Raw genomic sequence first — 27992 nt, forward strand, 5'->3', positions numbered from 1 at the left:
AACCCATCTCAAATTCCATAACTCAACCACATGTAGAAATTCCTCTTTGCCAAAGAAGGCAACATTCACAACCTTCAGGGATTGGGATGTGGAGATCTTTGGTTAGGGTGTGGGGCATTATTATTCTGCCTACAACACTCTTGCTTACCTTATCTCCTTCATGCTAATTTAACCTAACTGCTGATTATTTTCATGTCTGAATGTCTTACCTAGCTCTTTCCCTTATACTTACGATCCATATACCCAACTGCCTACTAGACATTTTCATCAGATCTATTTTAAATTCAATAAGACATAGAACTTATTGTCTTCCCCAGACTATTTTTTCTTCCTGTATTCTCTATATAAACTGATATTCTTAAAAATTGAAACATGGGCTAATTATTAAATCTCACCACTCATTGTTGCCAAATTAAATTAGTTATCATGTCCAGTCAATTCTCTTTGTCTATTACGTTCTCTTTAAAACATCCTTACTTTGATTGTCCGTTTTCCCATTGACAGAAATGGGATAATAGTATATAATTCTTGTAAGAAGTATTATTTCTTAAAAAGTTTTACTTATTTGTAAGGCAGAGTGACAGGTTGAGACATGCACATACACAGACATACAGACACACACACACACAGAAAGAAAGAGAGCAAGTGAGTGAGGGATTGAGATCTTCCATCTGCTGGCTCACTTCCCAAATGCCTGCAATGGCTGGTATTGGGTCAGGTCAAACAAGGAGTCAGGAACTCCATTCATATCTTTCACACAGGTGACAAGAATCCAAGAACTTGAGCCATCATTTGTATGGTGGAATGAGAAGGCCATGCCAAGATGGCCGCTGGCAAGCGAGCATTAGTTACTCAGGAATGGCTTTGAATCCCACCTGGCAACTGAGCCTGCCTGGAAACAGGCTGTGATTGGATGGCTTTGAAACCCACATGGCAAACGGAGTCAACAATGGTATGGCCAAGAATCATACCTCTCGTTGCTCAAAAATAAACAAAAACAGGGAGATGTGGTGGAATGAGAAGGCCATGTTAAGATGGCCGCTGGCAAGTGAGCGTCAGTTACTCAGGAATGGCTTTGAATCCCACCTTGCAATGGAGCCTGCCTGGCAACAGGCTGTGATTGGTTAGGGCATAAACCGCCCCTTGACCGGATTGGCTATCTTGGCTATATAAGCTGTTGTACTAACTGAAATAAATGAGTCTGCGGGCTGCTTGCCTCAAGCCCTTTTCACCCGACTCCCAGGGTCTGTGTGGTGACTCCACGCCTCTTGCCCCCACCACGCTCCTCCTCTCAGAAACAAATCCACTGCAACATTGTTGAGAAATCAACTGCAGCACATTTGCTGTATCCCTGGTGCATCAGCAAGAAGCTGGATCAGAAATAGGTCTGGGATGCAGACATCCAAAGCAGCGAGGCAAGATTCATCCTGACTGTAAGAATTATTATAACAACTTTACAGATAAGAACTTGATTCATGGAGAGATCAGGGCTTTATGCAACATTACATAGTGAGAGAGTTGAGATTTAAGCATAGGACCCAGCTTCTTCTACTACTATAGTTAAGTTCCTCATATCTTTTTGGGGTTACTCAAATACCCTGCTGTCTTCCTTGATAACAGTCTTAGGATTTCATGTCTATCTGTAATGTGGTCGCTGGTCTTTCAAGATGCAAACATGAATTCTCAAAAAGCTATACAAGGCTTTCTGTTTCTGGGATCTTTCTACCTCTCATTACCATATTTGATTGAGCCATGTGTTGTTGCTTAACTGCACAATTTTAGCAGTCCTGAACTCCTTATATTTTCTAGTGGATACCTGTTTCTAAATTTTGTACTCCTATTCTGGCTGACTCTATCTAGACTAACTTTCCTTGAACTCCTTGCAAAGTCCTACTTATTCTTTAAAATTCAGCTCAAACATCTTTGTTGTGAAGGCCTTTAGCTTCCTTTTTCTAAGTTTTTATTAGATGTTCTACTACATCTTATGCATAGCTCCACTATTAAAACTACTGTGCTAGAAAGTACTTGTCCATGTGTCTTTTTCTTAATATTTATTTTTCATTTTTTACTTTATTGCTGGGTTTTTGAAGAGAGACTCTTTTTTTGTCACCAGGTCTGTCACAGTGCCTAATTAAAAATATTCCTTAATAATTTTGAATGAAGAGATGAACTAATATGTGTATATTGGTTTTTATTATATTTCTGAACAAAACTAGAAATGAGATTTGGTGTTTTCTTCATGAAGTGATTATCTCTATGACTTTAGACTATAATCATAGTGGAGGCGATTTTTTTTTTTTGACAGGCAGAGTGGACAGTGAGAGAGAGAGACAGAGAGAAAGGTCTTCCTTTGCCGTTGGTTCACCCTCCAATGGCTGCCGCGGCCGGCGCGCTGCGGCCGGCGCACCGCGCTGATCCGATGGCAGGAGCCAGGAGCCAGGTGCTTTTCCTGGTCTCCCATGGGGTGCAGGGCCCAAGCACCTGGGCCATCCTCCACTGCACTCCCTGGCCACAGCAGAGAGCTGGCCTGGAAGAGGGGCAGCCGGGACAGAATCCGGCGCCCCAACCGGGACTAGAACCCGGTGTGCCGGTGCCGCTAGGCGGAGGATTAGCCTAGTGAGCCGGGGCGCTGGCCCTTGATACAGATTTTATCTTAATAAGAAATTGCTTTACACAATGTAATAAACATAAAACTAATCATGAAATTAATGTTTAATAGGAAGAAGAATGCTCTTATTTCACCTAAGAAGCCATTTTTCCCTTGTTCAATATAAATAAGCCAAAGGTATAATATAAAAAAATTATAAAAGATCTTTATTTATACAATTTAAATTCCTTATAACTAACTGGCAACAAAATGAAATCTTTTCCTGTTTGTGTATATATCCATTCAAGCATGAAACATCAATAACTTGTTCCATATTGTCAATATTTTTAACAAGCATATGCCTATTTAGTATCTCAGAAACTGAGAACCCATAACTTGGAAAAAGTTATTGAACAATACTGTTCTTTGTGAAAACAATGTGTAACTTTGTTATACAATGTTTGGTCTTCCTACAGAATAATATCAGTTATTATTACTCAGTTATATTTGATAATGTATTTCAACTGACTTGTATAGCTATGTAACTTTACCAGTGCTCATATTTGCTTAATTATTATGTGCATGAGTATATAAATATCACAATCCATTTTATAATTTTTTTTGACAGATAGAGTTAGACAGTGAGGGAGAGAGACAGAGAGAAAGGTCTTCCTTCTGTTGGTTCACCCCCCAAATGGCCGCTATGGCCAGCGTGCTGCGCAGATCCAAAGCCAGGAGCCAGTTGCTTCCTCCTGGTCTCCCATGTGGGTGCAGGGCCCAAGCACTTGGGCCATCCTCCACTGCCTTCCTGGGCCACTGCAGAGAGCTGGACTGGAAGAGGAGCAACTGGGACTAGAACCCGGTGCCCATATGGGATGCCGGCACCGCAGGCGGAGGATTAACCAAGTAAGCCATGGCGTTGGCCCCTCCATTTTATAAATTGACATCGTTTACTAGTAATATACAGTGACTTCATTTTAAATCTGGCCAGATTGCACAGAAATTATATTATGTCATTTTACATATTAAGAGCAAGGTATTGTTTCTTTGTTAATGGAAAACCACCAACAAAAGTCAAACAGCAAAATGCAAAAGTGTTCAGTTTTGAAATTGAACACCAAACAGAGCAGGGAACAATTGAGGAAGAAATTCTGATGAAATAATTTAGACTCAAGGACATGCAAAGTCTATGACCTCATCAGCCTGAGACAATTTTATTATATAACCTCCTGAAAATACAAGCGCCATGTCAACCAAGAGCACTGAAGGAACCACTGAGAGAGCGAGCAAGTCAGCATTTTATTTTGGTGACTTTTGTGATATTCTGGTTTCCAAGATATTTAATTCAGCTTGTTAAAAAACATTCTGGAAGTAATTAACTGTGATATTTAGATGGTGCATTTGGGTTTATAAACATATTGTCTCTGAATAAAGATCCCATTTGGTAAAATATTCCTTAATAAGTACTGGGTACTTAACTGCTCTTCTTTGTACTGTTCTTTTCCTGCATACTCATCCAGTCATTGCTTCACTGTCGTTGCAGTCTGGTGATTTCAAATTCTGAATTGTTACTCCTCTTGGCCATTTTTTGTTCTAGGATTGTTTTTATTATTAGCCACATGATATCTCCACAGTCACTTTTACAGACCTCTATATTCACAGTCCATTTCTCTTTCTCCACTTTCCTGTTTGCCTCTAATACTTGCTAAAGCTAGCTACAAGTGATTTCATTCTCAATATTTGCCCACTAAGTGCAAGAAATTCCTGAGAGCAGATCATCTCAATTTGCCATGTGGATTAACATTCTCATCCTTGCTGTTGAAATGAAGGCATAAATCTGAACATTTTTTTGTGGTGGAAAAGGGATAGGTATTGGATTGAACATAAGAGAATACTGTATTTGGTATGAATCAAGGTGGAATAATTTTTCTTGACCAATCTGCTTTAAAATCCCCATCACCAAATCCACTAAGTTACAATCTTGGGATAAATAATGAAGGATTTGGGGATCTGTTTGTTAAATGAAAGACACATCACTGAACTTAACACAGAAGTAGCACTTATTGGATCCTTAAGGAATGATTACTGTTTTTTAAAAAATAGCTCATATAAAAGTTAATTTTGCTGCAGTTGTTTATTAAATGTTTATATGCTTTGACACTTGGTTAGTGTATACACACAGTAAACTGAGTTTAAAAAATAATCTACATTATTGACTAGTATTGTATTCTTGGGCAATGTAATCAGATCATTTATAGTAGGTGTGTCCCAAAATAGAAATTTGTTGTGTACGTAGGGAGGGGAGATCACAAAGAAGCAACATACCTTAGTTTCAAAGGTAGGAAACTTGTTTCCTAGATAAATGAGGCAGGTTGCCCTATTGGTATGTGTTCTTGGGAGTAGTAGGTTGTTTAGATAAGTGAGTAGCTTTTCCTGACTGGACCAAAATCTCTTCATGTAAAAGAGCTAAATTAATTTTTCAATGCATGCCAGATAAAGTCCATAGAATGACCTTTCCTTATCTGGTTTGTTTATTACTGTATTTCTCATTGTTTCTGAATGCATAATTTCCAAGTGTCTCTCATTTTTCTTTATGAACAGTTATTTCATTTGCATCTATTAAAAATTTATCCATTCTTTAAAGGCCAATTCAATCTCACTTCCTTTAAGAGGAAATAGCTAGAATTTATCTTTTTTCTCTTAAAATATGACTTTTGTAATACTTCTTTTTTTTCTTTTATACTTTTTTCTTTTTTGACAGGCAGAGTTAGACAATGAGAGAGAGAGAGAGACAGAGAGAAAGGTCTTCCTTTTTCCGTTGGTTTACCCCCCAAGTGGCCACTACGGCCGGCGCGTTGCGGCCGGCGTGTTGTGCCAATCTGAAGCCAGGAGCCAGGTGCTTCCTCCTGGTCTCCCATGTGGGTGCAGGGCCCAAGGACCTGGGTCATCCTCCACAGCACTCCTGGGCCACAGCAGAGAGCTGGACTGGAAGAGGAACAACTGGGACAGAATCCAGCACCCCGACGGGACTAGAACCCAGTGTGCCGGCCCAACAGGCGGAGGATTAGCCTAGTGAGCCATGGCGCCGGCTCATAATGCTTATTTTTTTTTTCTTTTTACAGGCAGAGTGGACAGTGAGAGAGAGAGAGACAGAGAGAAAGGTCTTCCTTTTCTGTTGGTTCACCCTCGAATGGCCGCTGCAGCCAGCACACTGCGGCTGGTGTACCGCGCCGATCCAAAGCCAGAAGCCAGGTGCTTCTCCTGGTCTCCCATGTGGGTGCAGGGCCCAAGCACTTGGGCCATCCTCCACAGCACTCCAGGGTCACAGCAGAGAGCTGGACAGGAAGAGGAGTGACCGGGACAGAATCCAGCAACCCGACCAGGACTAGAACCCGGTGTGCCAGTGCCGCAGGCGGAGGATTAGCCTATTGAGCTGGCGGCACCGGTCTATAATACTTATTTCTAATATGACATCCAATTTTGGTTCTATTTTGTATTGTTGTTTAATTACTGATGTTATTTAATTTCTTTATGCTTAATACAATTTGAATTCTCCAAAGGTATGGTTCAATCTTGTCTTTATAGTGATATAATACTAAACAGTCAATTACTTGAATACATGTTCAGACAGATAATGTGGATAAGTAAACATAGCCATGTGTAAGTGGAGTAATGCAAACCCATTATTACTACCTCAGAAAATGATTCAAGTGCTATTCTGTACAAATATTGAGCCCAGACCCTCCTTTCCCCAGGGGAAGTCTCTCTTAGTAGTCTTTTGCAATAGGACTATGAAATAAGATTTTCTGTGCTAACAGCTCACCTGATTATGGGCCACTGAACCATGGACAGGCCCCTCAATCTTTGGGTGCCTTCGTTTCTCTGCCAACAAAATACGATGAGGTACCTCCTTTCCCCTTCTCAACATCAGAACTTATAGGGAATAATGAGCCTTATCTTTGCCTCTCCTGTTCTGAACAAAGAATAATCACTGTAATTTGGGGATCTGTTTTTAAAAGAACAATGTATCAGAAATCTTTTTTAAAAAAGAATATTTTTGAGATAATATGTCTGCATGGCATGGTGAGAAATGCAGTCACTTCTGGGGTCTTGGTGGACAGGATTAAAATGGGTTCACTTTGGAATAACTGTCCACATACACTACTTATCTGGAAGTAAGGACTCTTCTGTTCCTAATCAACCCCATGTGAATTAAAGAAATGTTCTAGAACATTTGATGCTAGTTCACTGTGGTGATATAAATTACTGTCCCCCCCCTTTTTTGTACACAGAAAGAGGAATTATATTCATTTTTACTCACTGGAAAGAGGGCCTTAGGAAAAAGTAAGACTATGCTTTATTTTAAAGGCTTCAAACTATTTCCCTTGTCTTTAAGGCATCTTGTCTTAATGTACATTGCCATTTTAATCATTGTTAGCAACATTTTACTAAGGTTCCTTTATTTTATATCTAATGATGAAAGCACAAAATTTTATTCTTAATGTTAATACTTCTAAGAATTCTACTATTTCTACTAAAATCAGATTTTTGGAAAAGATTTATTATTTAAAATAATGATTAAACAACAGATTGTATATTTACCACAAGTTGACCATTTGTAAGCAAATGTATATTAACATTCACAAGGTTATATCAAGAGATACTTACTGATAACTCATACTTATTATTGTTAGCTGTCAAGTCTAATATGCTGTAGACAGGATGATATGATTCTTTTTTGTAATATAATAAAGCAGACCAAAGAATTGGGTTATGAAAAGACAGGGAAATGATGAACATCTAACCAAATATGATTGAATTGAAAGTTTTCCTTTTTACCTATTTAATTCTGTGGGCTATGTTCATGGCAGTTTCATCTAAGATAATCTTATGAAGTTAAAGAATGGATTTGCAGAAAGATTACATTCTCAGAAAGGATGTAACCTGGAGGAAAAAGAAGCTAACTTTATGATATGTGAGGGAAAAATTTTCCAGACACAAAATATGTCTGGAAAGAAAATAGAAAAATTATAGAATATTTTGGAGTGATGATATCCTAGTATCTTATCTAACCCTTTTCAATTTAGAGGTGAGGGTGTTGAGTCCCAGACAGGTTCAGTAACATACTTTTGGTCACACAACTAGTTACCAGAGGAGCGGCTGACAGAATGTAGAATTTATGCCTATCGCCAGTGTTTTCACATGATGTTATTTTTCAGGAAATAATTCAAACAGATTAATATTGTATGTATTATTGATTTTAATGCAGGAAACCATTCATATTGTGACTTTTCAGTTGATTTCCCTGTTTTTAGGACATTTTAGGACAGTTACACGAGGCAGGAATGAAATATGATTCAGTGGAAATAGCTTGAGCTTAGGATTCAGAATTGGAATTCTGACTCTAATATTTATGCTTTCCATGACATTGGGAGAAGATATTTAAAATCACTGTGCCAGAGTTTACATAGTTACACAATTGGAAAATGTGTCCTATTTTGTCACTGTAAAGATTTAAATGAAGCAATAAACATACAGAACCTGTTAGGAACTTCTTAACTAATGTTGATTTGCTTTTAACTAAATAGATTTAGAAGGCAAAAAGGTTTGGAAACAGATACGTGCTGGAATAGGCATAGGAATCTTGTTGCTTTTAAACAGGAGATTAAATTTTAGTTTTATGTCAGTGTACTTTTGATACTAATGCTTAAGTTTAGAAATAGATAACATATTTTATTTAATCACTGTCAACACAATTTCTCAAAAGCTTTCATTTTTTACAAACTGTTAATGTATTTTTACTTATTTGTAAGATAATTACTATGATTAGTCAAAATATATCTCTTGTATTCCACAGTTTTACTTATTAAAACACTTTTTATGTTTACATTTTAAAACATTTTTAAAATAATACTTCATGTTTTTTATTATATTTTAACTTTTTACATTTAATTTGTTTTCATTGGTAATAAAACCTTTACTATAATAAACCAAATATATTTATAATTTATACAAATGTTTAACCTTCAACAAAAACACAAAAAAATTTTTCACAAGATGCAAAACCAGGAAACAAGTTCATTGGAGACACCACTGCTCTACAAAGGACAGAACATGAGGTGAACTGCAAGAAACAGAAAGATTATCTCACACTCTGGCAGTCATGATTGATGGAGTGCCCAAAAGGCAGCAGCAGGCTCCATGGCGACCAGCTGGTTCTGCTCCTCAGCCCTCTGTCCACATGGCCTTGGTACCCCTCTCAGTTTGGGTAGATGGCTGACCTTTGGCTGGATGGACAGACTCCTCATCTACTCTTTGTAGACCCAAAGTCGTCTCATGTCAAAGTCTGGAAATAAGTTTTTGTGTTTTTTTTTTCTCTTGAAAATTACAATTTTTCTATTTCTACAAATTCAAAACATTTTGGCCTAATTCAACTATAAATGTGAAACCACATAATGTTTTCAGTAGATGACTTCATAGACTGTAGCCTTCTTGTCCTCTGAGCCAGTCACATCCACCGAGATGTCCCAGCTCAGCATAGACCAGGGTTCTTTGGACTGGAATATTCTGACTCCATAAGGAGTCCACTAAGCATTGAGGAGGTTATCTTTTCCAGTACTCACAAGCCATTTACCACAATAGGCAAACTTCAGGGGGAGCTGTGGAGGTGCAGCTGGTACTTGTCAGGCTTATTCACGTGCAAGACTTCCACGTTGCTGCTCTCCATGCCCATGGCCAGCCACTCCCTCACTGGGCAGTATCCAAGGGAGAAGATCCTGCTGCTGCAGCTTCTGCCCTTCGCGCAGATCCCACGACCTGACCCTGTTGTCCAAACCGCCAGAGCTTTGTGCCATCGTTAGCAATGTCAATACAGCTGGCTCCATCTGTGTGGCCCTGGAATTGCCTCACTAAGGTCTGGTTGTGCAGGTCCCACACGGCGATGTTGCTGTCGCTGCAGCAGGAGAAGCAGACCTTGGAATCGGGGCTGATGGCCAGCACGTAGCAGGCAGGGGCCAAGGACGCCAGCTCTGCCTTGATGCATGGGGTGGTAGCCGCCAGGTCCCAAATGGACAAAGTACTGGCTTCCCCTCCCACCATGAGAGTGCAGCCATCAGGTAGCAATTTACAGGAACGAATATAATTATCTCTGTTCAGATAGTCAAGTTGCGAAACGGGACTCTTGTTGCCAGGGTGGCTGATGTCCTAGACCTTGACGCAGCCCTTGCCACCCGTGTACACGTGTCTCGTGGGGTTGCTGATCGTCACGGCGCACACCACCTCCCCATGGTTGAGGGTGTTGATCTGACGAGGGTGTTGGGGAATCCCAGGTCCGATGAAGGCTTTGGGAGGGATGGGGAAGGGCTGCATCTGGACATCTACCGTCATGTGGAAGGAGTATGCAGGTTTTCCCCTGGGGATTCCCACCAGGTTTGGAGGGATGGTGGGGAATCTCATGTGAGGGGGCGGATCACAGCCAACCATGGGGGAGTGCCTGTAGGCCACCACAGTGGCCATGGCAGCTACAGCACTCATCTGTGGAGACATGTTGTATAAACTGGCATAGGCTGCCCTGGGGCTGGTCAGCACGCCATTCATGCCGGCGTGGGGCAGGGTATGGGCCAGGCACTGCCAGGGGCATCCTCAAACCAGCTGCTACTTGGTTGACAATGGGCTCCATGGGAGGCTTGCCAAGGCCTGGACTCAGTGGTGCTGGTGCCTGGCGTTGGCATGTTGCTCCGTGGAGTCCTCGTGGTAAATTTCAGAACAGGCATGCTGGCTTTTACATGCAAACTCATTTCTTTGATGCTGGGCTGCTTGAGGCATCTTTCTTTCTTCTTCTTCTTCTTCTTCTTTTTTTTTTTTTTTTTTTGGACAGGCAGAGTGGACAGTGAGAGAGAGAGACAGAGAGAAAGGTCTTCCTTTGCCGTTGGTTCACCCTCCAACGTCCACGGCCAGCGTGCTGCCGCTGGTGCACCACGCTGATCTGAAGGCAGGAGCCAGGTGCTTCTCCTGGTCTCCCATGTGGGTGCAGGGCCCAAGGACTTGGGCCATCCTCCACTGCCCTCCCAGGTCACAGCAGAGAGCTGGACTGGAAGAAGAGCAACCGGGACAGAATCTGGTGCCCCAATCAGGACTAGAACCCGGTGTGCTGGCGCCACAGGTGGAGGATTAGCCTATTGAGCCGGCGACACTGGCTGAGGCATCTTTCTTTAGCAGGCGTTTTCTGTCGATTCCACTTTCCTGGGGTGAATGGGCAGGACTTGCTCAGAGAGAGGAAGGGTCCTCAGCCACATCCACAACTAAGTTGTCGTCACTTTTGTCACCATCACTATGACAAGTGGTTGGAGTCCTTATCAACCAACTTCCTTTTCTTGATGTCATTGGAAAATCCAGGCGCATTTCTGCGTTTATATATGCCTCTTAGACCGTCTGAGTCCAAGAGGGAATTATTTGTGCCCAGCTCTCTGTCTCTGTGATGCTCTGCCCCGTGGTGTTTCTTGTCATCTTTTATTGACAAGTGAGATTGCCCACTTAGAGAGCACTCAATAGCGTGAGGAGGCCAGTGCTGCCCCGAGGGGAGGGATTCCAGGAGGCTGTAGTCCCAAACGGTGAGGTGTTAGGGCCACTGGGGCTCCGTGGCCATGAGAAAGATGCTGAGCTTGCAACTGCTGCTACCCAATGATGGCATTCAGCTCTGCCATGGTCAACTGTTTGGCACGTTGGACAGCCTGAGCTACCTGTTGTTGATGTTCCTGAGACAGAAATGGGACGACTTGTGCACATATCATATTCAGTCTCTTGGCGATTTCAGTATGTTTATGCATTTCCATGTTTAATCCATATGACATTCCATAATACATCACATAGTGTCTCTGCATTTCTGTCTTTTCACTTGCCAGTTTCTCACATTCCAATTTAAGGCTGTGATACTGCATCTGCAGGAACTGGAATTCCTCCTTAATCAATCCTGTCCAGGGACTCAGGGATAGTGAACTTAAAGGGTTGGCCTGCAGCCTGGTGCAGCAGGTGCCTGCTCTGGGAAAACATTGCTCTTCTGGCGGAGGGAGGCCCCAGCTCTGTTCCCCGGCAACTGAATTCTCCCCTCAATTTCCAACTTTAATCCCGCTGAGGACAATGCAGCCGGGCAGAAGCTGGGAGCGCGCTGGCCACGCACGCAGAAGCGCTCGGCGAGACGCACCGGCCACTCAGCGCCCCTGCCTGCTCCTGCTCCCACTGGTGCGGGCTCCTGCCCTCAGGGCCATATCTCAGGACACCCCGGGCCCAGCTGCGCCAAGGACCTGCGCGGCGCCGCGGGTGCAGGCTGGAGAACAAACAGCGATTGCACTCCAACCCACGGGCCTCAGACGCCCGAGGCGGTGAAGTGGAGGCGCGGCGACTCAAGCTGAGCTCCCCTTGGGCGATCCGCATGAGCGGCGCCCGTCGCGGGCAAACAAATCCAGGCGGGCTGCTTTCCTTTGTTCTTCTGCTCGGTCTCCTCGCCAGGTTTTCTCCCGCGGCTGCAGGGCTCACCAAACACACACACACACACACACACACACACACGGGGCGGCGTTCCGGGCCGACCCCCGCGGGTCCCGGCTGAGCCCCGGAGTCAGGCACTCTTCGTGGGAAGCAGTAGGGAGCGATCTCAGAGCCGAAGCGGAGGCTCGGAGCCCGGTGGCCCGAAGCCTCAGCATGGGCCGGGGAGCAACGGATGACAATGCGAGCAAAGTGCGGAGGGTGCGCCTCGTGCAACCGGCACTCGGTGTTCTCCGCGGTTGCACAAACTCTCGTGGCCCCACAGAGCTACTCCACGGAGGGCAGTCCCGGAGCCACCCGCTGCTCCTCCAGCTCCGGGCGCATCAGGGCGCCGTAACCCATGCGTACTCGCCCCGCACGGCCACTCCTTCTTCTTCGGCCTTCTTCCTTTCCATCCCCTCGTCTGTCTCTCCGTGAAGGGCGCTCCAGCCCGCTGCAAAGTTCCCTCAAGACCCGAGGAACGACATCCACCAGATGGTGCAGGAGTGCGCTCCGTCGCTCGGCCTCCCGCCCCTGTGGGCAAACTCCGCCGACGAGTCCGAGTAATCCCGGGGGACTCGGGTCTCCGCGCGCGGGCCAGCTGAGGTCCGGGCTGAGGGCTCCGGTCTCGCCTGGCCAAGCGAGGGCGGGGGCGGGGGGTTGCGGGGCGGGGGGGAGTGGCGCAATCTGTTGCCTCGGGGACCCGGGCACCGGGTACCCGCTGCCGCCGCCGCCCGCGCCTGTTGCACCTGTTACTTTAACACGTGGTTTCACACTCCAGAGCTAACCAGCGCCGGCCCCGCCCAGCCCCGCTTGGGCGGGGGCCGTGAGCTCTGAGCCTGCGGGAAACCTGGGCCTCTACATTTAATTTGAAACAATCCCTTAAAAATATTCAAGAACAAAAGTTCACATAATTTTTTATTCTATTTCATATATTTTTTTCTTTTTAAATTTTTAAATTTATTTTTGTTTTCACTTTTTCCTTTTCTGTTTGTCTTTACATATAGAACTTCTGCCCTTAGTTACTTTGAAGTAATCTTGAATTGTTTTTCATAGATGAATAATTTTTAATTAATTTTAAAAATTTATATAAAGAGAACATATTTCATGTATTTTTATGCAGTTTTATGAAAATAATGCTTCCCAACTGTCGCGAGCACCATTTATCACACAGCTTGACAAGACTAATGTACATGTCGGAGCACAGGGAAGAATCACACAGAATCATGATAGTCTTTTCAATATAATTTATTGTTCAATACCTCTCTCTCTCTACATATATATCATATATTCAGTGCACACACTTAAAGGTCAATACCACTCAATACATCATTAGTCCATAGGTCATAACACACATTTAGGAGTAAGACAATTTAAAAAATGTCTAGCAATAGTAATAAATATAAATCATAATCAATTTAAACAATCATGGCTAAGGGCATAATATGAATGCTGCGTTCTCAAGGATCGTATCTTGGTCATGAAAGTCAAAGTCCAAAGTCCAGAGTCCAAAGTCTCCATTACCACTCAGAGAGACATATCTCAGAACAGTCATTTATGGGCTGTAGTCGTGGAATGACTGGCACTCTGGGCAGTAGGCTCAGAGTTCTAAGATGAATGGCGAATGTGAAGGGTTGGAGAAGTCACCAATGTTGTCACCCTGGGGGTCGATGCCGTCTCTGGCAACAGAAAGGAAAGGTTGGATCCAGCAGTTTTGGCCAAATGAAGTCTCGGGCAGAATTTCAGAAGGATGCAGTGGATTCAATTGGTAATCACTCGCAATAAGCCATGGTTCCCCAAGAGGATGGAGAGCAGTTGTGAGGCTGGTTTTTTATCCCACTCTGGGGTAGGTGGGCAGTGATTGTTCTCTAGGGCATCATCAATCACAGGCTCATCCTTTTTGGGTGTCACCAACCAAATGTTAGTTTTTAGGTTTGGCCAGTGGTATGTTAGAAGTCTTCTGGGTGTGACCAATTGTGAGGCAGTACTGTGGGTGAAGAAATGTAGTGGCCAGCTGGTTGGCTGCTTCTTTATGATGTAATGTTCCCCTGTTCTTATCTTGCTTACCAGCTAGGTCTGTTTGTGGCAGATAGTCTGGGCAGTTCCTGGTGCTCAGTGGTATTAGCTTAAGTAACTATATTTTGGTTTGCTTTTTCCTGGTGTTTAGTACTATTAGTCTAAGTAACTCATTTTAGTTTGCTTTTTCTCTTTCTTTTTGGGTTAGTGGTGCTCCATAACTCTTTTTGGGACTCCTGTGGGATTCCCCACACCACCTATCCTTCTAACCTCCCTCACTCCCACCCTCTCTCTCCCTTCCTTATTTGTCTTTGACTTTTTGCAATGACATACTTCCAATTTACTTCATATTCACAAGCTTAACCTTCCACTAAATATAGAATTCAACAAGTAGTAAGTAGAAAAAGCACTGTTTCTCAGGAGTATACATAAAGACTATAAACAATCATCAAATCCCAAAATGTAAATTTTGTTAATATACATTACATTTTTGGATGCTGTACATTAACATAAATCAGATAAAACATGATATTTAGCTGAAATCACTGAGCATAATGATCTCCAATTGCATCCATTTTTGTTGTGAAATCAGGATTTCACTGTTTTTGTGGCTAAGTAGTATTTCACTTGATCTTAGCCAAAAGGCTGAGAAGCAATGCTAAGTAGTATTTCATCATAGATATGTACCACAAATTCTTTATGCAGTCCTAAGTTGATAGATATTTGGATGGATTCCATATCTTAGCTATTGTGAATTGAGCTTCTATAAGCATGGGGCTACTGATAATTGCTTCATATGCTGTATATCTACAATTTATACAAGCATACTTGTTAACAGACTCCAAAATACTGTTTTTATAGAATTTAAGAAGCCATGAGTCATTAAAATGATATCAAAATGTATATCACATTTAGATTTATTTAATTTATACTTAACAAGGTTTAAGAAGTAGCACAATTTTAGTAATTCTTGAAGCCTTAAGAGTGAATGAAATGGCTTAAAGAGAAGATAATGTGTGGGGAGCCATTGCACGGTGCCCTAAAGATGGCGCTGGCTCCTTTCCCCCGGAAGGACTGGTGAGAAACAAACAACTCCTAATAAGGAGATGGCTGAGCTCCCTTCTGGCTTCCGCATTGCTGTACCAATCAATGCTTGCCACTTGGCTGCTTTTGATTGGTGCGCTGATGGCTATAAGAGGGAGGGGAGAGGAAAGGAGGCGGAAATAGAAGTTTGTAAAAGGTTCCTGAATAAACTGCTGGAAGAAGAGTTCAGGTCGTGTCTTCCTTGTTGGTCGAGGGATGCGACATCTGGTGGCCCGTACGGGGAACATCTCGAACGCAAACTCAGAACTTCCTGCAGTCAGGGCAGCGCTGGTAAGTCCCCCAGGAAAATAAGGTGGGGATCCGCGATAAGAGCGGGCAGTCCTGCGATAATAGCGGGAGGGTAGTTCTGCGATTAAAGCAGAGGAAGTTCTGCGACAAAAGCAGAAGGAGCTCTGACCCGTGGCCAGGGAAAGAGCGCAATTTTTGACGATGGGTAATTCACAGTCCCATCAAATTTTTCTGGCGCTGAATGCGCTGCTTCGAGAAAACGGTTTGAAACTTAAGCCCAGTACGTTGCATAGGTTTTTACGTAACTGCGATACCATTGCACCCTGGTATGGGGTTTTGGGAAGCCTTACTATCCCTTCATGGGACAAACTAGGTAGGGATTTGGATTTTGCATTTGAACAGGGTAATCTTGAAGGGGGAGTGAGACCAATATGGAAGTTAGTGCGAGCATGCCTCGAGGATGAGCAGTGTAGTGAAGCTATTCTGAGCGGTCAAGCTGCCTTGGAGGAGCTTCAGGAAGAGCGCTCCAAGAGAGCTGCCAGTGAAAAAGGGAAAACTTTGAAGGAGAGTCAGAAAAGAACTAGGAAAAAACTGTACCCCGATCTTTCCGAGTTGCGCAGCCCCTCCTTAGTAAGTAGTTCTAGTGCAGAAAGTAGCTCAGAAAGCAGTAGTGAGTCTGAAGAGTGTGGTGATAATAAAGAGTCTGATATAAAGCAAGTACGGGAATTAAATCGGCAAATGAGGAAGTTGCAACTAAAAGGAAAAAAGGAACTTAAGCATGGTACTTTCCAGGGGAACTTAGGGGAGGAGCCTGAAGCCTCTCCTCCTCAGTATGAGCCTCTATCCGCGCAAGGAAGAGGGCGGACTTTCTGTCCGGGAGTCTGGAAACAGGTTGGTGCGGAGTTGTTAAGTGCCTATCCTGTCTTCCAAGATCCGCAAGGGCAGAGGTATGAGGAACCCCTCGACATAAAGATAATCAAATCAGTAGCGGAGTCAGTAAGAGCCTATGGCATCAGCGGCTCTTTCACGCTGGCTCAAGTAGAAAATCTTCAAAGATACTGCATGACTCCAAATGACTGGAGCGGGTTGGCTCGTGCTGCATTGTCACCAGGACAATACTTAGACTTCAGAGCTTTCCTGATTGACTTTGCCAATGAACAAGCGGCAGAAAATGCAGCGGCAGGGAATCCACATTGGGACAGAGATATGCTGCTAGGCATAGGGAGATTCGCTAACCAGCAGACAGGTTACCCACATGCAGTGTATGAACAAGTTAACATGATAGCCATCAAGGCTTGGAAGTCTATACCCAACAGAGGAGAGGTAAGTGGGAATTTGACAAAGATTACACAGGGACCCACCGAGCCGTTTTCAGACTTTGTAGCGCGCATGGTGGAAGCTGCGGGTAGGATTTTTGGAGATCCAGATCGCGCCATGCCGCTGATAGAACAGTTGGTTTTTGAGCAGTGCACTAAGGAATGCAGAGCCGCTATAACACCATGGAAGAGCAAAGGGCTTCAGGTATGGATAAAACAATGCAGGGAAATAGGAGGGCCGCTATCCAACACTGGCCTCACTGCAGCAGTCCTTCAAATCACGAAGGGCAATAGGGGATCAGGGAACGCTGGAGCATGTTTCAGCTGTGGAAAAATGGGACATATGAAGCGGCAATGTCCACAAAGGGGAAGAGGCAAAGAACAAAGACAGGAAGGACCAGGAATTTGTCCAAAATGCAGGAAGGGAAAGCACTGGGCCAACGAATGCCGCTCGGTAAAGGACATTGACGGCAACGTCCTTGCTTCTGGCAATGGTGGGGCGCGTCCAAAAAACGGGCAGCGGGGCCCTCGTCCCCAGGGCCCGCAAATATATGGGGCATTCGAGAGTCAGCATCAGGGCCCCCATCAGGACCAGCAGCAGGGGAGGCAAAGTCAGTGGCCCAGCTTCAGACATCCCAGAGACCACGGAGAGCCACTGCAGGCTCCGCAGGCCTGGACCTCTGTGCCACCGCCAGACTCGTACTGACACCAAAAATGGGAGTGCAAGCCATTGAGTCAGACTTTCAGGGACCCCTAGAGGAAGGGACAGTGGGATTGTTGTTGGGACATTCATCCTCTACCTTGAAAGGTCTCATAATTCATCCAGGAGTCATAGATTCGGATTATACTGGCATGGTGAAAATCATGGTTGAGTCCCCTAGAGGTATAACAGCTATTAATCCAGGAGATAGGATTGCACAACTTGTAATCCTTCCTAGCAAGCATTTGCAGTTCAGTGCATCAAAGAAACAACGAGGAAGTGAAGGCTTTGGGTCCACAGGCATAGATTGTACCTTCTTGTCTTTAGAACTAGACCAGAGACCAACCTTAAAGATAAAAATAAATGGAAAGGACATTCTTGGCCTACTAGACACAGGTGCAGACCGTAGTATCATCGCCTCCAAGGATTGGCCTCCAAAGTGGCCTAAGCAGGCATCCTCACAATCCCTTCGGGGACTGGGATATTCAGAAACTCCTGAGATGAACGCAGTAATGCTGCACTGGGAGGATGCAGAGGGACATTCAGGCACAGTGCAACCTTATGTTTTGGATTTACCTATCTCTTTATGGGGCCGAGACCTTTTGAAAGACATGAACTATAAATTAAGTAATGAATACTCCCGTGTTTCTCAAAAATTGATGAAGGATATGGGACACCATCCGAATTATGGAATAGGAAAATTCTTACAAGGAAGAAATGAGCCCACTGAAGTAGTGCAGAGGCCTCCTCACCAAGGGCTGGGTTTTTCATAGGGGCCGCTGAGAAAGGTATTCCCATTACTTGGAAGCACGAGGACCCAGTGTGGGTTCCTCAGTGGCCTCTGTCCTCAGACAAATTGGTCGCAGCGCAGCAATTGGTTCAAGAACAATTGAATTTAGGACACATTAGACCCTCTGTATCACCTTGGAATACTCCTATTTTTGTAATAAAAAAGAAATCAGGGAAGTGGCGGTTGCTACATGACTTGAGAGCTATTAATATGCAGATGCAGGTCATGGGGCCTGTGCAACGTGGGCTGCCTCTTCTATCTACACTTCCACAGGGATGGCCCATAATAATAATAGATATTAAAGACTGTTTCTTCTCCATACCCCTACATACAAAGGATTGTGAAAGGTTTGCCTTTACCTTGCCGGCGTGCAATCATGAGCAGCCTGACCAGAGGTATGAATGGGTTGTGCTTCCGCAGGGCATGGCTAACAGCCCCACAATGTGTCAGCTATTCGTGGGTCAAGTGATTGGGCCTTTACGTAAGAGATTTTCTTCCTTAAAATGCATCCATTACATGGATGACATCCTCTTAGCAGCAAAAGACGAATTCGTATTAGATGATGGCTTTGCATATTTGATTCAGTTGTTAGAAAGTAAGAAGTTATTTATTGCCCCTGAAAAGGTTCAAAAAGGAAGCATTGCAACTTATCTGGGATCCCGCATAACTAGTACTCAAATTGTTCCTCAAAAGGTGGAATTGCGCAAAGATAGTTTAAAGACTTTAAATGATTTTCAGAGATTATTAGGAGATATAAATTGGGTTAGGGGTTATTTGAATCTTCCCAATTATGAACTTAAGCCACTTTATGTCATTTTGCGCGGTGATTCGGCGTTGGACTCACCGCGGTGCTTAACTCCGGAGGCCAGGGAGGCCCTAGAGAAGGTAGAAAAGAAATTACAGGAGGCATTCTTATGCAGAATGAATGAAAATCTGCCATTGTCATTATGCATTCTCCCAACGCTTAACCAACCTACAGGGCTAGTATGGCAGGAAGGTCCACTTTTGTGGATACATCCAAGGAGCTCTCCAGCCAAGTCTATTGAGTATTATCCGGCAGCGGTGGCAAAGCTAGCACTGGAAGGTTTGCAACAATGTTTACAATATTTTGGAAAATTGCCGTGTGAAGTGATTGTTCCTTATGATGCCAAACAAGTCAATGTCCTATGTGCTCTTTTAGATGATTGGGCAGTGTTTCGCTGTGGGTTCCCAGGCTTTATAGACAATCATTTACCAAAAAGTCCATTGTTACAATTCTTTAAAGAACATCCAGTAGTATTTCCAAAAATTACAGCTGCTGAGCCATTACTAGGTGCTCCAAATATATTTACGGATGGGTCAAAAACAGGCTGTGGGGTTTATATGGTAGAGGGTAATGACCCGGTATTTCATCAGTTTCAGCCAGGCTCACCTCAAGTTGTGGAGTTAAAAATAGTTATTGAGGTCCTTAAGCAGTGCTCTTTTGCCTTTAATTTGTTGTCAGATTCCTTATATGTGGTGAACGCATTAAAGATATTGGAAACCGCAGGGCCGATTAAACCTTCTAGCCCAATTGCATCCCTATTACATATAGCCCAGCAGTTGCTTTGGTCACGGAAAAATCCCTTTTTTGCTCAGCATATTAGAGCCCACACAGGCATGCCTGGTCCTTTATGTGAAGGCAATGCGCGAGTAGACCTGTGTACTAGACAGGAATTCATCTTTTTTACTACTTCTGCAGAGGCTGCTAAAGCTTTCCATCAATCTTTTCATGTCAACGCGCACGCTTTGCAGCAGAAATTTCATCTTTCCCGCGCAGATGCCAGACAGATTGTACTTGATTGCGCTGACTGTGCTGTTACTCGTGTGCAACCTAGTGTTGGCGTAAACCCTAGAGGGTTACTGCCTGGGAGAGTATGGCAGATGGATGTGACCCATGTATCGGAATTTGGGAAATTGAAATATGTTCATGTCTCAGTGGACACGTGCTCAGGCATTATGTATGCCTCTCCCCTCAGTGGTGAATCTACACATCAGGTGATTGCTCATTGTCTGGATGCATGGGCCGCCTGGGGGAAACCCCAGGTGCTAAAAACTGATAATGGCCCGTCCTATACATCTCAAACCTTTACCACCTATTGCCAAAAAATGGAGGTTCAACTTGTCCATGGATTGCCATACAATCCTCAGGGCCAGGGTATAATTGAGCGAGCACACCGCACACTGAAAGAATATCTTTTAAAACAAAAAGGGGGAGTTGGCTATAGCCACACCCCGAGAGAGAGAATTGCCTTAGTCTTATTTACAATTAATTTTTTAAATTTGGATGTGCATGGGCACTCAGCCGCGGACAGGCATCAGCAACAAGGAAACCCAAGTATTGGGTTGGTAAAATGGAAAGATCTCTTGATGGGCCAGTGGCGTGGCCCTGATCCCGTGCTGGCATGGGCACGAGGTGCTGTTTGTGTTTTTCCACAGGATCAACATGACCCGGTGTGGGTTCCGGAGCGAGCGGTCAGGCGGGTCTGCCACGAAGAGAATCCTGCTGTTGCTTTTGATACTTCTGCCTCAAATGCAGCAGACACTGGCGGAGCAGAGATGGGGGATTCTATCAGTATTCCCAAAGCCGATGCCGGTGATGTACAACGCTCAAGTGTTCCCTCGCTTTTTTGCCACCAATCTTACCTTGGGAGTCCCTTACTTGCCCATGGATACAGATTCTCAATATGCACCTGCAGGAAATTACACCTTAGAAGGCAGTTTATGTTTTTTGATTAGTAATAATATTACTTATGAAAATAGCTCTTGCATAAAGTTGTATAATAAATCTGCAGCCTGGGTAGATTTTCCAACAACCACTGGATTGGCCAATGCTTCCTGGATATCAGGATGGTGGCCTGCCATGGAGAAGGACCAGGGGTCTACCATTCCTTCTCAGCCACGATGGGCCCCTCATTGCTATGGCAATCGTGGGGATGGTATCTTGCCGTGGGCGGGATGTCAAGGGCGCAATAACATTTGGGCAAAGAAAGGATACTTTACATTTTCTCCCCGGATAAATGTGAGTGGAAATTTTCAGGGTTGTGTGTGACCTCTGTTCAGTATGATAACATGACTCAGGCAGCAAACTACTCTAAACAGTTGTCTCAGATGCTCTTGCAGAATTGGTCCGCGGAATTTGACTACACCTTGAAGCAACTGCGCCTTGCCGTGGTCACCATCAACTCCAAGCGTGTGGATGTCTCCTTCGCATCTGGATTGTCATCCTGGATCCGCACAGCTGTCTCCAGCCTGAAGGAGTGGGCGGGACTTGGAGCTTTGACGGGGTTGCTGTTACTTGTTGTGTTATTTTGCCTGTGGTGTTTGTGCAGGATGAGGACAGCTCATCGGCGGGAATTGGCCATGATAGCTCAAGCCTTTTATGCCCTTGAGGCTGGACAATCGCCGCAAGCATGGCTGGCCTTCCTTGAATGCTAGGCATGGGTGCAGGGTGCGAGGCAAAGCACTGCGGAGAGAACGAGCCATTACGTTCTCTGGAAGGCAAGTCTGTCTGCATGTGGGTTGGCATCCCAGATCCCACCCCTGCGAAAAGGATGTGTTCCAGGTGGATGCCTGGCAGTGGGGGACAGACCCCTACCTTCTCCTGTAATCCTTAGATGCCTGGTTCTAAAACAAAAAGGGGGAACTGTGGGGAGCCATTGCACGGCGCCCTAAAGATGGCGCCGGCTCCTTTCCCCCGGAAGGACTGGCGAGAAACAAACAACTCCTAATAAGGAGATGGCTGAGCTCCCTTCTGGCTTCCGCATTGCTGTACCAATCAATGCTTGCCACTTGGCTGCTTTTGATTGGTGCGCTGATGGCTATAAGAGGGAGGGGAGAGGAAAGGAGGCGGAAATAGAAGTTTGTAAAAGGTTCCTGAATAAACTGCTGGAAGAAGAGTTCAGGTCGTGTCTTCCTTGCTGGTCGAGGGACGCGACAATAATGAAAGAAAGCAGAAGAGTTCTGAATCTGAGGAAAAACCATCATCCATCGACAAAGGGAAGGAATGATTTATAGAATGAGAGAATAAATAAATTGAAGGCAGGTGCTGTTGTGTAATGAGTAAAGCCACCATCACCGGCAGTGCCAGCATCCCATATGGGCACCAATTTGGGTCTCTCAGCTACTCCACTTCCTATCCAGCTCTCTGCTGTGGCCAGGGAAAGCAGCAGAAGATGGCCCACGTGAGAGTCCTGGAAAAGCTCCAGGCTCCTGGCTTTGGATTGGCCCAGCTCCGGCCATTGTGACCATTTAGGTGGATGGAAGACCTCTCTGGCTCTGCCTCTCTTTCAAATAAATAAATGAGTATCTAAAAAGGAAGAATAAATTTAAAGTTTTTTTTTTTCAGGGATACAGAAAAACACAATAGTAAAAAATCTACTAATATGACAATATAAAATTTCAAACAATTGGGAGAGAGACCTTCCATCTGCTAGTTCTCTCCCCAAATGGCTGCAATAAGCAGGGGTAGGCCAGGAGCCAAGAGCATCACTGGGAATCCCGTATGGGTGCAGGGACACAAGCACTTGGATCATGTAGTGTTAATTTTTCCAGAAGCTTTACCAGGGAGCTGGATCAGAAGTGGAGCAGCCTGGATTCAATCCAGCACCCACATGGGATGCCAGCACTGCATGCAACAACTTTATCCACTATGTCTCAGTAGATATGACAGATACAGCCCACAACCTATTGAATGAGGAAAAGCAGAAAGCTTTTCTTCTGAGATATGGATCCAGAAAAGGATACCCACTCTGTACTGCTATTAATATGCCACTGTAAGTGTTAGTTAAAGCAATTAGGCACGAGAAGGAAATTAAAAACAAAAGAATAGCAAAAGAAGGATTCAAATGATTCCTATTTCCAGATGGCATGTTCTTCTATATACAGGTACCTAACAGCTCCATGAAGAGACTTCTAGAACTGACAAGTGAATTCAGTAATCTTCAAGAATACATAATAAAAATCAGTAGCATTTTTACACACTGATAGTAAGCTGTTAGAAGGAAATTATAAGAACAATCAGATTCACAGTAACTACAAGAAAACAAAATACTATGGAGTACATTTAAGATCTGAAAGGCCTTTGCAATTAATATAACAAAACAGGGGTCTTTGTCATGGCCTTGTGGGTTAAGCTACCACCTGCAGCACCTGCATCTCATATAAGAGCTGGCTCAAAGCCAGGCTACTCCACTTCCAATCCAACCCCCAGCTAATATACCTGGGAAGGCAGCACAGGATAGCCCAAGTACTTGGGCCCCTACACCCACATGGGGAGCCAGCCCTGGTGGTTATAACCAGGTGGGGAGTGAACCAGTGGATGGAAGATCTGTCTCTCTCCCTGGAACTCTGCCTTTCAAATAGATAAAATCTTGTTTAAAACATCAAAAAACGCTGATAAAATAACTAAAGAAGTTACAAAAATGGAAATATCTCTCATGTTCATGGATTGTAAAAATTCATATTATTAAACTTTTCATGCCATCCAAAGTAATTTATAAATGCAATTCCCATCAAGACATTAATTTAATTCTTCACCAAACTAGAAAAAAAAAGCCTTAAAAATTCATTTGGAATCCAAAAAGCCGCCAAAATAGTCAAGATAATTCTGAAAAATAGAAAAATCTGGGGGTACCACAATATCTCATTTCAAGACAACCTTCAAAGGTATTGTTAAACTGACATCATGACAGACATATACACCAATGTAAGAGAATGGAGATTTCAGAAATAAATTCACATATATATGGCAACTGAGCACCAATAACACACTGGAGAAACAACAATTTCTTTAATAAATGATCCTGAGGAAAGCAGATATCCATATGCAGAAGAATGAAACTAGAACTCCCACCTCTCTCTATAAAAAATGAATTAAAATGAGTAAAATATCTAAATATAAGACCTAAAACTGACAAAACATAGAGGAAATTCTATTAAACACTGGCATAGGCAATAGCTTTTGGGCAAGATACCAAACACACAGGAAAGAAAAACAAAAATAAATTGGATGATACTAATATAATAAGATTCTTCACAGCAAAGGAAGCAATCCCCAGAATGAAGATAGAACCAACAAAATGGGAAAAATATTTGCAAACCATGAAGCTGACAATGTATTGAAACTTAGAACACATATGGGGGCCGGCGCTGTGACATAGTGGGTAAAGTGGCTGCCTGCAGTGCCCGCATCCCATATGGGCCCTGGTTCAAGTCCTGGCCACTCCACTTCCAATCCAGCTCTCTGCTATGGCCTGGAATGCAGTAGAAGATGGTCTAGGTCCTTCGGTCCCCATCCCCAAGAGGGAGACTGGGAGCAAGTTCCTGGTTCCAGGTTTGTGTTAGCATAGTTCCAGTCATTGCGGTCATCTGGGGCATGAACCAATAGATTGAAGACCTGTCTCTCTTTCTCTGCCTCTGCCTCTTTGTAACTCTGCCTTTCAAATAGATAAATAAATAATATTTAAAAAAAAACAAAGAGATAAAAAAGTATACATATGGAACTGGAAAAACTTCACAGATAAATAAATAACAGTTAAGAAATAAGTAATGATGTGACTAGACATTTCTCAGCTGAAACACAAATGGTCAAAATCTATGTGATCACATGTTCAATGTCACTAGCCATTAAGTTAACACAAATCAAACACTATGACTCTAAAAAGTCAAAAAAATAACAAATGCTAGTGAGGATATGAAGAAAACTTTTTTACATTGCAGATGAGAAGGGAAATTAGTTTAGGCATAATGGAGAACAGTATGATTGTTCTCCAAAGGTTTCAAAACTAATCTACCATTCGATGCAGTTGTCCTCCTCCTTGTTATAAATCAGAAGGAAATGAAATTAACATATCAAATAGATACTTGCCTTCTCATGTTCTCTATAGCAGTAATCAAATTGGGCAAGATAGGGATCCAAACCAGGTGTCCATCAATGGATGAATGCATGAAGACATTCACTCAATCACACAAAAAAGGAATGTTGCTATTTGCTGCAAAATGGGTGGAACTGGAGATCATTAAGTGAAATAAACCAGACACAGAAGGACAGATATCGCATGTTCTCTTAATGCATCTTAACTTGTAATTGCTATAACTACAGACAGTAAAGGAAGGGGTTGGGAAAAGAAATGGTATGGATAACAGGTGCCAAACGCAGTGATATAAAAGTAATAAGTTCCTATGTTCCATAACAGTGATGGCTACAGTTCACAGCATTACGTATAAAACTGCAGTGGAGGCCGGCGCTGCAGCTCACTAGGCTAATCCTCCACCTTGCGGCGCCAGCACACTGGGTTCTAGTCCCGGTCAGGGCACCGGATTCTGTCCCGGTTGCCCCTCTTCCAGGCCAGCTCTCTGCTGTGGCCAGGGAGTGCAGTGGAGGATGGCCCAAGTGCTTGGGCCCTGCACCCCATGGGAGACCAGGATAAGTACCTGGCTCCTGCCATCGGATCAGCGCGGTGCGCTGGCCGCAGCACGCTGGCTGTGGCGGCCATTGGAGGGTGAACCAATGGCAAAAAGGAAGACCTTTCTCTCTGTCTCTCTCTCTCACTATCCACTCTGCCTGAAAAAAAAAAAAAAAAACTGCAGTGGAGATTCTGAGGAAGAAGATGTGTATCTGTGTGTGGAAGGTGTAGATGTGCAGCAGTAATCACAGACATAACACACAACCCCAGAAGCCGAGAGCCTGAGAAAGAATCAGCTTTGTAGAGTGAGGTTAGATCAGACTGCAGCACCCCATGCTACTGGTGATAAAGTCAGAGTGAGAGCCTAGAGGTCTACACTTTGTGTCTGGCCTGGAGCCCTGAGGTGCACGCTCACCCAGGAAAAAAAGGGGGCACTGTTCTTTCCACTCATCTCTGCTTCCTCCCCACAACAGTGCCTTGCAACCAGGTGAAAGAGGTTGGGTGTCATTTTATACATAAGTACATATCAGCTACAGTAGCTCATCTGCACTTGCTCAGCAACTGGCAAAGACAGATGTCATTTTGCCAGCTCCCAGCAATGGGTGCAGATACAGTGACATTCTGACATCATTATTGGATGCAGAAACTCTTGCATGTGCCCGGCAACTGGCGGGCAGAAGGCATCATTTTGAAATAAGTAAGGCTGCGGCCAGAATGTATTATGCATGTTTGGGATCCAGGGATTTTACCAGAGGGAAAAATACATGTTCTCAATAGACTTTGAGTCTGTTGGGATGATTGACAAGGGGCTGGGCATCCATGTACAAGTGCAAGGTGCCCCGAGCCTCTCAACATATCACTGGCTCTGATGCTCAAATTGCCTAGGCAGAATATTCACATGCAGCTGGCTCTGTGAACATCTCTGCCTCTCCATGAATAGGACCAGGCTAGTGGGGCAGAGTGGATCCTCTGCACAACATGACTGTGCCTGCCCCATGGGCTGACACTGTGAACTCTGCGACTGTTTGAGTGGGTGCAGGGTGTTGCTGGGTTTCTGGGTAATCATTGTTTACAGATCCACACATTCTGAGCTCCCTGATTGGGGTGGGATATCACAGAGGATCTGTGCTCATCCTGAGGACTGCACAGATCCTTTGTGCAGCTCATGCATCAGCATGGCTGAAGGATACACCCACTGAGGCTTAACAATCAGGCACTGATCACCTTAGAAGAGAGGAGGGGAGGGTGTGATGATGCCAGCATAGGTGATCATACTTTCCCCTCTGTTGACAATAAGGGAAACATCCAACATCCAACATGAGTGTCACCCTGGATACTCACCCCATCCTGGAGCACAGACTAGATCCCCCAGGCCACAGCCAGCTCAAGCATCTGGGTATTCACTAATAGAGCAGAAGCCACAGAGGCATAGTTGAAAAAATAAAAGCCATCAGAGGAAAGATCCAACAAGTGTCTCCACAAGTGCCTAAAAATAAACTCAGAAATTCAAAAACCAAGAATAAGGAAGACAACATGACTTCCCAAAAGGAATACCAAAACATTCCAATATTAGACTTTGAAGATGAAGAGATTTATAGAATGCCTGAAATGGAATTCAAAAATTAATGAACAGATTATTCAGAAACAAAAAGAAAAGTTCAAAAATTAAAGAAATCCATGAATGATATGAATGAATACTTCTCCCATCAAATTGAGATTTTGAGAGAGTCAGAAGGAATTCCTGGGACTCCTCGCTTTGTCCTGGTCCATTCCTGGCTGTTGCAAGCATTTTGAAAGTGAACCAATGGGTGGGAGCACTCTCTTTCTTCTCTCTTTTGTCTCCCAATTCCCTGGCTGGCTTCCTTTCTTCCTTTTTCTCTCCTGCTCTAACAAATTAATAAAAATATTTTTAAAAATTAATAAAGGCAAACCATGTTAGGGCTAAATAGACCAAGATATTATCAGGGTTGAGAATATTGCCCCAATATCATGTGAAGATTAAACACCCTTATCAATAAGGCATTGCTCTGCCATGTAAAGCTCTATAGATGTGTAGTCTCATACTTACAAAAAAGACAGACACACTTGACTTAAAAGCATATACAGCAGGTTATACTTGTACCTTCAAAGGTAAAAAAAAAATCCCAAATTCTGTTTAATTCTCTCCACAACCTAATGGGTTGTTGTGCATCACTTTGGAGTACCTGCATGTACTTTTTGTTAACATTTTATTTATTTGAGAGGCAGAGTCACAAAGGGAGATACAGGGAGAAAGATCTTCCATCAGCTGGTTCACTCCCCAAATGGC

At 43.9% G+C, this 27992-nt stretch overlaps 1 protein-coding gene and 1 pseudogene across 1 annotated transcript; one reads left to right on the top strand and one right to left on the bottom strand.

Annotated features, from left to right (window-relative positions):
• Positions 1 to 9048: 9048 nt before the first annotated feature.
• Positions 9049 to 11635, bottom strand: LOC100359343 (transducin-like enhancer protein 1; annotated as a pseudogene).
• A 2084-nt stretch (positions 11636 to 13719) lies between these two features.
• Positions 13720 to 17476, top strand: LOC149121676 (endogenous retrovirus group K member 8 Gag polyprotein-like). Its single transcript, XM_089315607.1, has 2 exons — positions 13720 to 13804; positions 16257 to 17476. The coding sequence occupies exons 1-2, from the start codon at positions 13720 to 13722 to the stop codon at positions 17474 to 17476; spliced, it is 1305 nt and encodes a 434-aa protein (XP_089171733.1).
• The last annotated feature ends 10516 nt before the right edge of the window (positions 17477 to 27992 follow it).

The sequence above is a fragment of the Oryctolagus cuniculus genome, chromosome 16 (assembly GCF_051225735.1).
Source record: "Oryctolagus cuniculus isolate XC-2025 breed Fujian yellow rabbit chromosome 16, ASM5122573v1, whole genome shotgun sequence".
Taxonomy (NCBI): Eukaryota; Metazoa; Chordata; class Mammalia; order Lagomorpha; family Leporidae; genus Oryctolagus; species Oryctolagus cuniculus.